Raw genomic sequence first — 16,793 nt, 5'->3', positions numbered from 1 at the left:
CTGATACCAATATGTGAGCAGTTTTAAACAACCCTGCCTAGTGGGTTTTGTGATCAGGTTTTGCCACTCTGCTTCGATTTAGAATTAACAGAAAAATATCACTGCCGAGGCCCTTCAAAAGCAAGATCTATGCGGGTTTGCTTTATAAAGATAAGGGTGGTACAATAAAGATATAAAAACTTTATTTCCCTTCTCAGAACTTCAATGAATTACTGTGGCAAACACGCTCTTCTTGCCTCTATCTGACAAAGTGTTTCAAAGTTTTATGTGCACAAGTTTGAGCAATTCCTGATCACTCTCCCAGCATGCTCATGCTTCCCCCTACAATTCCAAATTCTAGAGTCTTTGGAAGGGTCTTAAGAGGGAAAGATGACTGGACATTTCAGTGCTTTTATGCAATTGCGCAATGGCGCTTCACTTTCTGAACCTAACACAAGCCACCTTTTTTTCTCAAGTGCATAGAAAAGGGTTTCCTTAAAAGGTAAAACTTATTTTGTATGAGTCTGTATCATCTGCTCAGGATAGTTTATGAAGGTTAGCATTTGTAAGAGCTATTTTTACACCATGACCACCATGGAATAGAAATTAATACAGACGCAATTTTAACCAGATGTTAAAGAAAGCAAAAATAAGAATGTAACTCCTTTTATTTTGAGCAAGGCTCCTACTGAAAGTTTGCTGAAGCACTTTTCTTTTGAATGGAGTAATTTTCTCTTTTTTAAAGACACTGTGTATATGGGGAAATTTAGAAGCCCAAAATAACTGTCACCAAGACCAGCAATATCTGCACCAGAACAGTAACAACTTAAGCACAGGTCCTGAATCCAGCCAAATACTTTCTTTTAGGTGCTTTGCCAAGTATAGTCCTGAAGCATTTCCCTCCTGTGAAATGCTGCCTGAAATAGGCATGTTCTTTTTCTCTTGATTTTTAACAGGCTAATTCTATTCTTAACAAAATATATTAATATATTTTAATTCATATATTTTTGTAATATGGCTTACCTTGAGATGTCCCCCCAGTACCACTCTGCTTCCTGCAGAGCAAAACTGGAATTGTCTTTTATTCCATTCGTATTGACTGGAGTCATGGGTTTGGGGGGCTTTGGAGGGAGAGCTGAAAATGAAGAACAGATTAAAGAAAGGTAAACAGGGGAAAACAATCACTAATTTGTTAGTGAAATATGATAGGGAAAAAACAAGAGAAAGCAGGCATCTTGAACTTAGATTTCAAGCTCTCTCCAAATAAATGGAATTTGTAACTTCTAAAGAATTTTAAGTCAACAACTGCACTGTGATCCCAGATTTCCTAGTAGTCAAACCAAACACATGCTTGAGGGAGGGGAAAGGGAAGGAGGACGAGGAAACAAGAGTGTTTGTTAAGAGGAAGACTGGCTCAGGCAAGACTACAAGGGCAATCACTGCCTAAACCTCCAAACAAGTCACAAAGGTGTATTGTGTTTGAAAGCCACAGCCTGGAGAGCACTGTGCACCACAATGGAAACACTCCAGTTGCCCAGGTGTCACCAGTCCTTATGCCAACTCGTAAGGGCAAACGGGTGGACTCTTCTTCAGAGGGAAAAATGCTGTTAGTGAGAGAAGTGGTGGCTGAGCAGTGGTACATCCAGGTTAGACCCAAGGTTCATATTTTATACTAGATTTGTCATTGAGGCTCTTGTTAGGAACAAAAGCTATGACTCTCTGACTACTACAGGACATGAGGTGGTAAAGGAAGGGGTTGAAGGAAGGAGAAAGGGGACATTAGGTCATTATTAGAGTGCCTATGCTATTTTACATAGCTGAAGTGTTCACCACGGGAAAGGGGATGCTCCAAGTCCCCAAATGACAAGCAGAACACATCTGCAGGCGTAGTAGATACCTACCCAGTATTTCCCTATTCTCAACTCAAGGCTTTTACTTCTGTTTTCAAAATAAGTTATGCAATGTAGGGGCATACAATGCACCGAAGCTCTTTCTATTTGGTCAGTTTTTGCTCAAACAACTTTATCATGGTCTTGAATGTAAGGCCTATGTCAGGAGTAATTCAGCAGCCACAGGCATGCTCATGTATTGGTAGAGACTTGCCTGTCAGCAGAACTGCGTTACACTGTTTTCTTGGAGAAAGATGTCTTGGAGTGCTCTCCCCTGCTTTGCAGAGGCTGAACGCTTTATCAAGAACACTACCACCGAAACTGAGCATTTTTCAGGCATTTCATGAGACAGAGTAACATTCGAATTCAGAGTAAGAAAGCAGCTACACACATTGATTTGCTACCAGCACATTTTTAAGTCAGCCCCAGAACATCTGTGCTCCCAGCCCTATGCCCTAGCCATCAGATTACACAAGCATCAGTGAGCAGACACGCCGACAACAGCCATCTTTCAGATGCACACAATCCCGGTGTACAAGCAGAAATACAAATAAAGGGAGCAGAAAGAAGATTTTGATCTCTAGCTCCAGCACGGAATGGCTTAACACTGAGAGGTGTGCTACTTGGCACATCCAGCTGCTCACCTCCGAGCCACACCTCCCACATTAAAGAAGAGAAAACAGTGTTCCAACTGCAGTTCCAAATACCATTTCATGTTGAATATCCGACACAGTAACTTCACTGTTCTCAGACAAACCAGTAGAATCTTTAATCGAGCCAATCTAAACTAAATCTGAACCTTGACCCAGACGTTTGCACCCTGGGGTTGCTGACCAAACACCTGATTCAGATAGCAGCATTCATTCTGCGGGACTGAGCATTAAACCATAGCATACAGGTTCTATTTATGGGGCGAGCTGGGAACTTTCAGGTGTGCACATATCTAGTGAGGCAATAACAGGTCTTGTTATAAAAGGAAGGTGAAAACCTTTGGATTCAGTGAAGTAGCTTCCTGGTAAAGAGGCTTCAGTTACTCCTACCTCAACTACTACAGGTGTTTGTATAGTGCCTAAGTATTTGTACAAAGCACCATTGAGAGTAAGACACTGTTCTAACCCTACTTTGCTTCAGGCTCCAAGCCCTACCTCACTTTTGTGGGGTCAGAGGAGCATATATCCAGGCTAAGCCTGTAGAATCACACGGTATTTACTGTGCCCGATGCTGTTCCATCTCCCCCATTCAAAGTTCCTGAATTAGAAAGGATCTTCAGGTCTTCCCTCCTCCCCACCTCACATCTGGGCTATGCTACCCTACATGCTCATAGCCAGTGACAGGACACACAGCGGTTCTGAGTCTCATCAGTGTCTGCACATGGCAGTAAATCTGAGTTCAGAAAACCTGTAGATGTTCTGATCTAGTCTAGATTCTTTTGTAGCTTCTGAGTCACCAACAAGTGCATGGAGATTCATCTCAAAAACAACATCACACAACACCGTGGAGAGTTCTTAGAAAACTGTACCAGCACCAGCAATTATTTCACTGGGTCTTGCAAGTTAAGGCTTGGGCATATCAAAAACGTCAAGGTATTTTACAGTGTAAAAGCCTGTTTTACACTGGTAATAGGGGCTTTCCAGAAGAGGCTTTCAAGTGTTCTCTAGAGTACTTGAATACTTCTCTAGCCCTCCTTGTAAGATTAAGCCTTGCTCCTTTATATACTGTGGAATTATTTAGCAGCTTTGTTAGGGCTCACTCCAAAGCACTGGGCACAGAAAAGCAAACTAACAAAGAGCAGAAAGGTAAAAGCCAGGAGATTGGCATATGGACACAGAGCACTACACCAAGTGTCCTTACTACAGGTGGGGTTTTTCCCCCCCCCTTCTTTCCCTTAATAGATAAGTATCAGTTCTCACTATCAGGGGTTGTCTGCAGAACTTAATTCTGCATGAGAATTGGGAGGAAATTCTTCCAGGGCGAAGAATAAAGCTTGGAACAGTTCCTGTAAAACCTGACTCATGGAAGTGAGTCCTTTTCACAATAGACTTTTGAGAAATGCTTTTTAATAGCTTGCACATTTTAAAAATACAAAAGTATTTGCAAGGGTGGATCCTGTTTCCAGAGAACTACGGATATAATTCTTTACTTTCAATACTTTGAACTCTTTGAGTCACAATAGATTTTCCCCATCTTGGATACGGAGCCAGGCCCTTGCTATTGCTTTACCCAGTAGACCAACATGCCCATCCATTTCAGTGTTTCTTGACTACCCCCTCAGCCTGCTACGACTGTAGTCTGTGCAAATGGAGAACTGAGCATGAAGGTAGTTTAAACCCCACAGCCCAGAACCTGTGATGATACGAGGAACATTTTGAAATAGCATGGCAAGTCTACTATAACTGAGCAGCATCCACCCTACTGGTGTTCGCATAACGCTGGCCCAATGGGTTACTAGAAGAGGCATCCTAAAATAGTTTTTACTAGTACCTAGACAGTACTAACCATCCTGCTAGGAGAAATCCTGTGATATTTCTATGAAAAGCTACAAAGAGCCCTAAAGAGTCTACAGATTTTTATCTAGTTTTTTTTTTTTTTAAAATCCAGTTTTTATATACCTAATTTGATGAACATTAGAGAGCTAAAATTCTACAGTAAAGTAAAATAAGGCTGGCTTGAAGTCAACAAAAATGCTTTCAAGAGCAGCCGTGTTTCTTTCCATGTCACTGGGTCCAGTTCTGATCTAGCCACAGGCACAATCTTACTTTATCTCAAAACAAGCTCTGATTGAGGTGAACGATCCTGATGGTTTCTTGCCTCCTTTTTCCTGGGAGAGAAAGAACATTGATCTCAAGTGATTAACAGCACAATGGATCTATCTGTTCTAATAAATAACTTGCTGTTAGCACCAGATACGCAAGCATCCTTCCTCTACCGTGTCTCTGGGACAGCTTTATGGCACAGATCTTTCCAAAACCCAAAAGGCAGCAGCCCAGCTGGACCCTTCTGCTCCCAGATAAGTGCATTCCCAAGATCAGGTCCAGCCTGGCACGCAGGGATGAGAGCCGACCAGCTTTCCCTCATGGGCATATCTGGTTTTTCTTTCTTTAGCAACTCTAGTCCCCTCTTTCTAGCTTCCCCAAGCAGCCTAGCTTGAGCTAAATCCCAATCCCAGATCAGTGTCACTTAGAAAAGGGGAAATAAAAAAGAGCTGGTGATGGAGCGGAGACGGCGGCAGCCAATGCCGGCGGGGCCCGGGATCGGATGTTGCTGACGTCAGGGCGCGAAGGCTGCCGTGCCGGCTCCAGCAGGTAGCTTCAGCTCAGCCGCTCGCAGAGCCGCAGCGCAGGTCCTCGGGGAGAAAAGCCTATTGATTAGGCTTTGCCAAGGTAATGTTTTTGATGCTTTCTTGACTGCGGAGAATTGCATTTTAAAAGGGCGACTCGAGATTGTACTGACTTGATTCCCTCAAGTTCAAACCACCTCTAACACCAAGACAACCAAGAAAGCTGGCAAGCGTCTGAAGTTTAGCAGCATTGTATTTATATTTTAATTTAAAGTATCTTGTAGAAAACAATAGGCTTTACGAATCCCGAGTTTTATTTTGACAAAGTACACCGTGACTTCCATGACATACGCACTTTTCCTTCTCAAGCTTTGAATCAAAAACTTCACAAGTTTACATGATCTAAGAGCCACCGAGCGCTCTGTGTGAGGGTTTTCAAATGGCACTAATTCAGGAGGTGTGAAGAAAAGAAGAATGCCTTGGGTCTCCAAGTGCTACATCCCACACAGCATCCAGTCGAGCAGCCCGTTTCTTCTCTGGCTGCAGTATTTGCGTACATGATAAACCTGCCAGTTAATTAAACTCTAATTTGCAGTTTCAAGGCAGATGCCACTTAGTCTAAGAATGGCTCCCTAACTTATTTCTTCCATACTTTCCAAGAGCTGCAGGCCAGATAACTTAAAAGTATAACTGGGTTAAAAGCTGTATCACTCTGTCTTACTGTTACAAATAATCTCAACTACCAAGTACTCTGATAAAGTCAATTTGAAGTCACTCAGCACTTCCATGAGCTTGTTTACTAGCCTTCTCATACTCTCAATCTATTCTCCCTCCACATTGTGACAAGCAGAAAACAGATCAGAGGATTTTGGAGAGAGTTACCCAGCTTCAAAAAGGCTGATGTACAGTAGATACCCTACAAACTGCAATATAAAGCTCTAGAAAGTGTCATTACTATGGAAACATGCAAGCAATCCACTGTTAGGCCAGCTAACATTTTAATGATATAGTCCTTAAGGACAGAAGGGTTTCTTCCCTTTGGAGGTATAGATGAAGACTTGGAATGAAAATGTAGGCTAGCTTTTTTTAAAAAATAAAGTCTCCCCAATCTTTAACTGCTCTCTGTAGTCTTACTCAATTTCTCAAACACTTTTCTCAATTTCTTTAACACTCTTAAGGCAAAACCTCAAAAATCTTTCCCTCCTTCAATAGTCCTGTCCTCAACTTGTCTCTGCTGCATGAGATCCCCTCAAGACACCTAAGAAAAAAAAAGCATACGCTGAACAAAAGTGCTTTTTGCACACTATTTCCATGAAATTGCCAGCCAGAGCAGGAAGGCACCATCCTCATCCCTTTGCAGAGATTTTTCCAGCTGACAAAGAGGAGGGTCGTGCGCACCTGCTGACAGCAGTTCATTCCCCAACCCTGGCAGGTAAGTTATCTTGGCAGCTCCACATCTCAGCTCCTCAGTTCTTGTGCCAAGACCCCTTTTGCAAAGTACTGAGCACCGATGCCCTTCCTCAAAGGGCAGCTAACATGCACTGAGAACTCCTCAAGGGACGGAGAAGGAAGCTACTCGATCGCATTATTGCTGGCCACAGAACCTCAGGCATGCTCGCATTTTTGCTCTCCTCCCCCATAGCAGGCGAGATGCCAAAGAGTAAGACATATTCAAAGAATTGAAGTCTTTCAATATCTCATTACAGAAAACAGCAGACAAGTTGGCAGAAAGCCAGGCAGGCTTCCAATGAAAACACTCCCATTATAGCTTTGCTTGTGTTTCTATGAACTTTCATAAAACCCAACACCTTTAAGAAATATTTCAGTTTTGATTAATTGGCTTTTTTGATAAAGATCTGTTTTGTTTGAAAACTCCCCAGCTATCCAGTCCTCTCCCACACCTCCCAACCACTGTTTCACCTCCTACAGCCTGCCAGACTTCTGCTGCACTCTGTTCTTCACAGGCATCTGTAGCTACCACACAGGTTAAAAGATTATCCGCTCTGGGACACCTGCAGAATGGTGGACAACAGTATGTGAAGAGGTTGGCTCAAATCCTGAATTATTTTGGGCATTTCACAAGCACCGCTCACTACTTCACAAGGCTTCTTACTTCATGAGCTGAGATGGAAGAAATGGAAGATGCTCACTGGCAGATAAATGACGCTGGAATCTTTGACTTCGGTATTATAAAGTAACACAGTATCTTCCCTTCATTCCAACCTTTGCATGAAGTTGCAAAGCCAAAAAAAAATAATCAACTTATTTTCACCGCTTGATGAAAAACAGTTTTACTTTCAACCCACACGATAGTGTAACAGTTGCAAAGCTACAGCAGTGTCAGAGGTTCCAGGATCAACAGGGTTGAGATGACTGTCCCAAAGTTAACATGAGAAGGAGAAAAAGGATAAGCCCTCTTTTACCTACTGAGCATGATCAGAACACTGAATAAGCGTGATGTATTTTAGAACTTTTGCCATGTTTCATCACCCGAAGATTGTCACTACCCAGCATCACATGCTTGGCTCACTTCTGGAAGGAACAGCTTTATCTCCTAAGCCATTAGGCCCAGGCTTTTACCAACTCTTTGGATGAAAGTCCGTGGCAGCCATTTTATTGTCTATGAAATCTGAAACATTCAATAAGAGCAATTGTTCTTTATGGTATCCAATGCCAGGTCTAGAAGACTATACATTAGAAGTAAATATAAAAGGCAAGGAGATTCTCATTTTTGTTTATTAACTGCCTTCAAAGATGAAATACCGCAGCATGTTTTCTACCCCTCCACAAGTAGAGTCTTCAAACAGCTATTAAAAAAACCTCTTTGGTCAGTACATGGAAATAGATTTTTGGATAAGAGTAAGGGAAACACAAAATATAGCACAAGCACAGAGCTACAGTGATTGAGAACGAAGAACTAGCTTTTTATTGTGGAAGACTGAGAACAAAGTCAGGCCTGAGCAGTGACACACTATGGCTAGGAGACCTACCAAAGCCAAAAGAAAAAGCCATTTTAAATAAAACCAGCAAAGGGCTGTTTCCCCCAGATATTTCAAAGACTAACCATCCATCCAGGCATCAGGTACAAAACTCATAGGAGAACCAACTCACAGAAATAATCGGTGCTACTGAGAAGTTTGCTGCACAAGAGCCTACTTAAAAATAGTAATAATACAGCTGTAAATACATGTGACTTGCTGCTCTAAGCAGCATTTTATTTCAACTTACCACTGGCTCACATCTTTCAGAGCAATATGTAAAATTATTCCTCATACAGTACCTGCCCTTGCACTATGTCAAGCTCTTTTCTAGTTACCAAAGTAGAAATATTTCAACACCACCTAAATTGCTAACAGAGAGCCATCTAAATCAAGATCAAAAGATGTATTTCAAATCAAGATTCCAGAAGAAATTTGAAGGTAGAAAAGTGTTCAGAGGAAAACTGTTGTACATTGTGTCATGAATCATCTTTTCTAAGTTGATCTTGATCTTGAAGGATGTTCCACAAAGGCAGAAGCCCCAGCCCACGCAGTCCTACACGGTGCCCTCTGCAGAAGCTGAGATTCAGAGCAGGCACGGAGTGGTCTAGCCAGGCTCAGACTGCACGGCTATTGCTCATGCTGAGATCTCAAGGTGTAAGAAAAGAAACAGATTCAATCTCCTCACTCAAGTACACTGTGATCCTTCAAAATATTTTCATGAAATTCACAGCAGCAGTTTGACTTCTTTCACTTTCCCAAAACCTATCAGTGAGACTGTACCGTACTCTCAACATGGAAAGGATCTTAGTTGTTCATCTCATTGACTCAAGCTTCCTTGCATCCTTCAAGAGACTACTTTTGGAGACAGGAGATGGACCAGAGTAAAGACGCCGCTACCACCAAAGACTTCTAATTTGACACTTGGGAGCAGTTCCTCGGAAGGCCGGCGATCTGGAGTCCTATAATGTTCTCAAGATGACTATACAGGGCAGTGTGGCATGAGTACTGACAGCCTGGGAAATTTAATTGCAATGTACAAATTTGGGTTGAAAGAGAATACAGAACTTACACAATATTGCCAGGGAACTTCTCATCCATCTCACCTCTAGAACATCTTCTTGGGCAGGGGTTGAACTGTAAGCCCGGCTGCCCACACACAAAGAAAACACACCAGAACAGTGGGCTGTGCTCCCCCATTACAGCAATTTTTCTCTAGCTCCATCACAGCAGTTCTGGTTTTGGGTATTTTTGAGGGGAGGGATGCAAGGAAGAATTCCTCCAAAAGCAAAAATGATCATCTGCAGCATCTGATTTTTAGGGACTGCAGAGGCTGAAATTTAGGATAAGGCTACAGAATGTAAAAACCCTGAAAAAATGTCTCCTGTGGATTTTTTTTTTCTCATGAGGAAGAGAAGGAAAGTAACAAAGCAAGTAGTAGCTAATAGAAGGAAATGGGAAGTTTATACTTGGGAGGAGAAAACTGACCTGAAGTACAACAGTCCTGAAGTGACATCAAAACTCAAGTTATTCTGCAGTGAAAGAACAAACAAGATGAAGGAGATACAGACTGATCTTTTTTTGATTTGTCCAAAGCCACAGATTTTTGTGCTGAGAAACATGAAATTTTTCAAGCCTTTCCTAAATAAGCATGCACCAGCTTCAGAGCTATCTGATTTTAGAAGTAACATTCCTCTGAACTATCATTAAAATAACATTTTTTCCAGTTCACAAAAACTGGTGGAGAGTCTGGGTGAATGCTGGAAGCAGTCACAGGTTGAGGCAGTTGAAGTATTTCATCTCCTTTTTCAAAGAGCACTGGATGGAAGGTAGCCATCTCAAGTGTGCTGCTGGACTCAAAGCCAGAGAAGAGCCTGGATCCCGTTCAGCCAGAGGAAAGCTTCAGAGTGCATTGTGCTTCAGCATCAGGATTCACCAGGCGGCTGGTCGGTGGCCAGCAGGGCAGCTGGAGTCCTTTTTGGAAAGGGCTACAAACAGGCATCACTTGCAGTTTGCTTCTTTTGAACTGTACGAATTCGTATAAAACTCCACGAATTCTTATAAAACTCCCTGTATATAGCCACTTTTCTTCAGAAAAGCTAGAAGAACTTAAGGTACCGGAATGTATTCACTGAAATATTGCAAAATCTTTGTCTATTGAGTGGAGGACGCAGCAAAGAAGGAGGACAATGAAAATCTCTTCTAAAGAGGTAACATCCACTGATATCGTTTGGGGACCCAGCACCAGCTCATATGCTGTAGTTTAGATTATGTGGAGAAGCAAATTCTTGCTTACTTAGCTATTGTGCAGATTTTTAACCTGTCAGAAGAAACAAGATAAAAAGCCAAAGAAAAAAAAAGAAAATCTGACTCATTTCCATAGGGGCATTTAGTACACGAGCAGAGACTGTTCTTTAGGCATTACTCAGCAACCTACTTTATGAAAACGAGTTTCCAAAAATCCAAGTAGAACACACCTATTGCTTTAATGGGGCCAAAGTTTTATAGCAACCTGTTTCAACACAGTTAACAGTCTTTTTGACAATAATAAAGCCTAAGCCTTAAAACATACAGGGAATGCTGATAAAAGTATTCTTTATGCTGCTGTTTCCAGTGTTCTCTAGTTCTCTGCCCAAAAAGTGACTCACTAAACAACCAACACGAGATGATGTAAGGCACCCAACTGCTTTTAGTACTGGGTGCAGATGTGTATGACCAGCTATGCCTCTCTGTTTTCCCAAGCTGTAGAGCAAAGATAAGCCGAAATAACTTCATTCTGGAATAAGACACCATACAGGCAATGGCAAAGACAGAAATGAACTCTGCTGCTTGGGAAAACAACATTCCCCAAAGGAAACTCCAAGGAGAGTCTTCTCCTTTTAAACAGGTGAAGTGGAAGGAAGCACCACAGTGATTAACTCCTGCCAGGTACAGGCATCATGCAATACACAAAATTGTTCAAAATAACAATTGCAGAAATATCATTTGCTGCAGATTTTCCCTTCAAACGCGTGGTGAAGAGCTTGGTTTCTTTGCAGAATGTTCTCTCATGTTTTGGTTTGCATAAACCTACAGCTTTAAGGAAGACAGAGCTGAACAAACTCCCTTCAGCAAGTTTTCCCCTCCCCAACTCTTTCTACATCATCTGAAAGCCTACTGATAAACAAAAATGTCAGCCTTTTAAAGCAGGCTCTCCCATCTCAAGTAAAACATCACTTCACTTTATATTAATGATGCTGTTTTTTGTGTTCATGTATTTAATTGAAAGCTGATGAGTGATATTCTTTAACAGTTAGAGCCATCAAAATGAAAATCAAATGCAAGGAATGCAAAAGCAAGCCTGAAAATGCAATAAGAAATAAAAAATGGTTACAGCAATCATTAAATGAAAAGGCCAGTAGAGAAATCTAGGTGTAACAAGAACAGAATACAAGCATTTCACATCACTTTCCTCAAAGGAGCTGAGACTCCAATGAAAATATTTTTTCTGGATATGAAGAATACAAGTCACTGAGCTGCATTTATTTCCTGCTCTACCCCAAAACAGTCTGCACAAACTTCCCTTCTATAATAAGGAAACTCTCAACCCCCAACATCTGCTTGTTTGGAAATGTGACTTTCAGCAAGACTTAATTTGCAACCAAGACAGTTGCTGCTGTCTTGATTACATGCACTAGTATGTAACACATCTTTAAAAAAAAAAAAAAAAGTTGTTCAAGAGCAGAACTTTTCTTTGATAAGCTTCTGGAGTCAGCTCAGATAAGCTGAAGGACAATACTGACAATGCCATTAAAATTTGCATCTGTTCTCCCACTGGAAAACTAGTCAGGCATAGACATGCAGTGTTCACCTACATCTGGCTACTGCTTACCACAAACCCCATTTGAGAAGCCACATTCAGTTTCCACTATAACATTGATAATGATACAGCAAGACTGGTATCCGAGTAAACACTGCCCTTGAGATCAGAACCCTATGTTTTCCAAATTACAATTATAGTATCACTTCCCTAAAACAAGGGTTGTCAAATTATATACGAGGAGAAAATAGAAACTATAATGATTAAATACACTTTTTCCCTTGAATACTTGTCTCACTCATACAACGGCAGTGCTACTTTTGCAAAGTGGACTAAACTAAGCAGCCTATAGATTATTGCTGCCCACCTGCTCCCCTACCCCCCCTTTATTAAAAGATTTTGGAACAGGAGCATTGTTACAGCTGGTCTCAGCACACAAGGCAAGAGTAATATTCTTGAAAAAGATGGTTGGATCAAGCTATAAAGGCGGTTGGATCTTATCTGGGCCTAACAGGCTTCGAAAAGGTAGCTTTCTTACAGCTTTGGGACAGACACTTATTCTATTATCTGCTTATAAATAGACGGAGCCCATTCTGCATTAGTAAGGCTACTTTAAACTTGTGGTTTTCTTCATAAACCACACAAATGAAACTAACCTCTAATTTGTAGTTGAGCCAAATATCTTTGCTGACATCTGTGTCTGAAATCCCAGCGGAACACTCTTACTGATTTTCATCCAACTGTGACAAAATGTATTCAGTGATTACACATTTTATCATCAACACAATTGATAATATATCCCAGATCTACAGAGGGAAAGACATAGTTCTACTTAGTAGAAGGGAGGTAATATGTAGGTAGTTATGCTTTAGATACTCTGGTAACTTTTGCAGTCAATTCAACATCCTCCATTCAAAAACTTAATTTCTGGCAGTAACAACTTTTTGCAGACCTGAACAGATACTGTTAAATATAAACTAAATTCAATCCAGTAACCTATTTCCTTGTCTTTTCAGACAGGAAGACCCACAGCAAGAACAAACACACAACCAAACCCCTGACAGCCAGTTTCCTAGTGCCAGAACCAGCATATGACTCTAAATTAATCCTGATTAGAAAGTTTAGAAGCTCCTATGTTAGCTACATGCAATTGATGGTTCTAGTTTTCTTTTTAGACACTGAAAAGTTATTTAGTTGCACCTAGTATTATTTGCCACATATAGATCCTACCTTATGCCAGCGATACATTTTATTGTGCCAAAAGCCATGAGAGCAGAAGGAAAAAGCATTAGGTAACAGGAGTCACCCTGCTGGTTGTCACCACTGCTGCTCCTGCATTAGTTGTACTGCTGTGAGGCATGCTTTGCAAGGCTGGCAGAACCAAATCCCTAGTTCCACTGTTCTATTTAGGAAAACTGTCCCACTCCTATGTTTAGGATGGATTAAAAGCTAGAAGAAAGCTGGCAATCCCTTGTTGCCTGACCCTGCCTCTGCTGGAGTTGGGGAAAAAAACCACAACAAACCTCCTGCGTGAAAGAGGCATCAACTTTATTATTATTTTTGAATTTTTAAGCAAGCCTACTAGCAAAGAGGCTTCAGGACCTGCTCTGGGCATCCGTTCACACCTACAACCCTGGACAGAAAACACGAGCACACTGATAAGCTGGTGCAGGTGCACTGAGGCCTGACAGAAGCTACGGCTGCGCTGCAGGCTGCCTGCCATCACTGGATTTTATTTCTGCATTATTATTGGGCAAGGCTAAGGTGGGTATTAAGACAGCCTGCCAAGATAAATTAAAGGTCTATTGGCCCTTAACAAGAAACAGTATCCCCACCCTTGACTTAGAGGTTACGGGTGACACCTCACATTATGTTCACCTTGCTTTTGTCTTCTGCCTGAAGTTCAGACGCACTAAAATGTAATCACGAGCAGTCATGCGTGATTTGAGACGCTTGGCTCCTGGTACCAGTAGATGCCCAGTCCTGCAGCATAAAGACCAACCAGGGATCTCCTCACGCAAGTTCTGTGAACAAAAGACCCTGCTGCCTCCTTTGGCAACGGGGACACTCGCTGCATATTGTTAGTTTGTGCGCTGCTGAGAAAACATATTGCCACCATTCAGCGGCTCAGGAACTCCAGCCACCGCGCGGGGGAATGCTGTACTGAAAACCTTCACAAATTTTTGTTGGAAGTGGGCCAAATGGAGTTGTGGTTGTTACCGGGTGCAAATGCTGTGACTTTATCCCAAGGCATGCCGAGTGTTTAAGTCTTCCAAATAAATTCCTCCACACTCCCCTTAGGGATGACCTATCATCCCAGACCAGAAAACGCTTTCCCACCCCACCTCTGGAGAAGGAGAAAGCAGACCACCTCCGCCACGCTCTCTCTCCCTCCCCCTGCAATTTAAAACTTGTAGTTCTGTGAAATCAGGGCGTACACATGGGGATCACACCATGCATCACTTCCAGCTCTGGCTTTTCTAGTTTAAAAATATGAAAGATAAAGTTACTGAACGCTTCAGGGATCAGCATGTAACATTAAGTCCTTTTGATAACTGGTGTTTGGACCAGGCAGATCCTTGATCCCTGACAATAGGGCTACAATGATGGAAATATTGGCATTGTTAATGATAGAAGCACTGCTTCTTAATGCAAACTTTGTAAGGCTATGTGGCCAAATTCCTGCAGAAATATTGTAAAGTTGTTTTCTGACCAGTTCAGTTCAGCCAGCCCTTTTTAGCAGCCTCCTCAAACTAAGCCGTTAAAGGGGTTTTATCTTTTTTAATAAAAACCCCCACACCGATTGTTTTAAGTCACCTGCAATGGAACTCGGGTTTTTGTTTGCTTGATACAAGCAAATACAAATACTAAACTCATGAACAGTTAAAATCAAAAGCATTTACAAGAAAGATACCCTCTGAAATTCACAGAAACAAACAGATTTGACTGAACTTTACGCTTTCAGGAGAGATGTCTAAAAATAGGTAGTGTCAGCTATGCAAGAATTTAACGAGTAGTGGCCAGTATTGTGCGTCTGAGAGATCTGTCCAATTTTTAAAGGATTAGAGTTACCAGAGGAAGTGAGTACAGGTCCAGAAATCTCAGGATGATCACCTCCTCCTCTTTTAATTAAAAGTACCACATACCTAAGGAGACAAAAAAAAAGCTCGCTGCGCTGAAACAAAGAGACTAAACCACACTTGGAGATACAAGCTACGGTTCAAGCACAGATTGAAAAGCGCATTTCGAAAGTCTAACAGTACATGCCACACAGAAGATACCACTTCGAAGCACTTCCTTGCTATAAATTTCTCTGCAGACTAAGATTTTTGATGCATATTTTACTGTACCTTCTGGCTGTACGGATCAGATAACTGAGAACATAAAGGCCCTTCAATTACCTTACTGCTCTCAACCTCATAAGACTCTTACAGGTATAGATACAGTTTCACCAGTACCCATTTATGCTTACTTTAATTCATTACCAAAGAAAGACTCAACCTCTTCTCCTTCTAAGCCTTCCCTCACTCTTCAGACACAAAAGAAACTTTCTGTCCCATCTGAAAACTTCAGGCACGTAAGGGGACAGGGCATTTCTTCATTTTCAGCACTGGCAATCCACGGAGGAAAAAAAAAAGTTGCGTTAAACCCATTTGAACAAGGTTATTAAGCGTTATCAAAGTAACAGTTCCTTCAGGGATGGATTCCAGCCTGTACCCAAGTATTATCCCCCCAGCACCGAAATCCAGCGACAACACACACCTCATCTGTCAATGCTGGAAGAGAGCTGGCAAAGAAAAGGGTCTCGGAGACTGTAAAAGCGATTAAACTGGAACTGAATGGAGGTAGGTAAATCACTACCATCAAAGTGTTACAGGCACATAAAGGCACACAGGTGAAGAGGCTAATAAAAACGCTCCTCTAGAAGTGAATACAGCCAAAATATACGGTTTTCAATAAAGGCTTAAAAAAAAAAAAAGGAGACTCGGGAGAGGGGCTGTGAGCAGCTCTTCTCCTCCTGCCTCCTTCCACCCCCCAAAAGGCACCCAAATTGCAGTTATCCTCCCAGCCCCCCCTCAAAAAAACCCCCAGTATTAAAATACTTTTGCACAGGAGACGGCAGGTTCAAGTCCCTGGAAAGTTTATGCAAAGTTTAATTACAGATATTATTTCCTCCCCTTCCCCCCCCCTGCAGATTCCCCCCCCTTTTTTTTTTTTTTTTCTCAAAAGGGGAAAAAGTCTGCGAGGAAGAGGGAGGACGGGCAGGGGAGAGAAGGCAGGGATGGAGGGCGGAGGGGTGCGCAGGCAGGCAGGCTTCGGCTCCCTACCTGGAGGGTCCATTTCAATGTAAAATATCAGCTCAGTGGAATAGGGCATCATCACTTCCCTCCAGTCCGTGTCATCGCGGTCCATATCCCACACCGTGTTGTACATCGCGACAGAGGCAAGTCCCGGCAGGTTTATAATTTAAGAGAATGGCTCTCTCGGCTTTTAATGGAAAGGGGGTGGGGGGTAAGGAAAAAAAAAGGGAGCGGGAGAGGGGGGGAAAAAGCCGAGAAGAATCCACCCCGCTCTAAAATAACGCTTCGAGCAAAAAAAAAAAAAAAAATTAAAAGAAAAAAAATCGCAAAATTGAACTCAATCAAAAAAAAAAAACCCAACCACCACACCAGCCACCTCAGCAGCTGCCCTGCAGGAACTAAGATAGGTAGTTATATACATATATATAGTGCTTCTTTTTGTTTAAAGAGACACCTTTCCACAGAAAAGCCACTTTCCTGAATTCTCTCTAAAAATCGCCATTTTCGGGGTATCTTTAAAACACCGGGCTGAAAGCAAAACAAAACCCCCTAGGTAAAAAAAAAAGCGGG

The 16,793-nt window shown here is 42.0% G+C and overlaps 1 protein-coding gene across 2 annotated transcripts in view; it reads right to left on the bottom strand.

Annotated features, from left to right (window-relative positions):
- Positions 1–16,793, bottom strand: part of PIK3R3 (phosphoinositide-3-kinase regulatory subunit 3) — a 67,520-nt gene that overhangs the window by 16,579 nt on the left and 34,148 nt on the right. The window contains exons 1-2 of one of the 2 annotated variants that reach the window (XM_014939346.1): positions 16,251–16,513; positions 1,003–1,114 (exon numbers count right to left, since the gene is read on the bottom strand). In XM_014939346.1, coding sequence (XP_014794832.1) covers positions 1,003–1,114; positions 16,251–16,356 — 218 coding nt within the window. In that variant the 5' untranslated portion in view covers positions 16,357–16,513. Of the gene's footprint in view, positions 1–1,002; positions 1,115–16,250; positions 16,514–16,793 lie in introns of those variants that run through there. The other variant, XM_014939345.1, reaches the window with a different exon arrangement.

This window comes from Calidris pugnax, unplaced genomic scaffold (genome assembly GCF_001431845.1).
Source record: "Calidris pugnax isolate Ruff unplaced genomic scaffold, ASM143184v1 scaffold18, whole genome shotgun sequence".
In the NCBI taxonomy this organism is placed as follows: domain Eukaryota; kingdom Metazoa; phylum Chordata; class Aves; order Charadriiformes; family Scolopacidae; genus Calidris; species Calidris pugnax.
The sequence above is the reverse complement of the archived record's forward strand: the minus strand, read 5'-3'. Positions and strand labels throughout refer to the sequence as shown.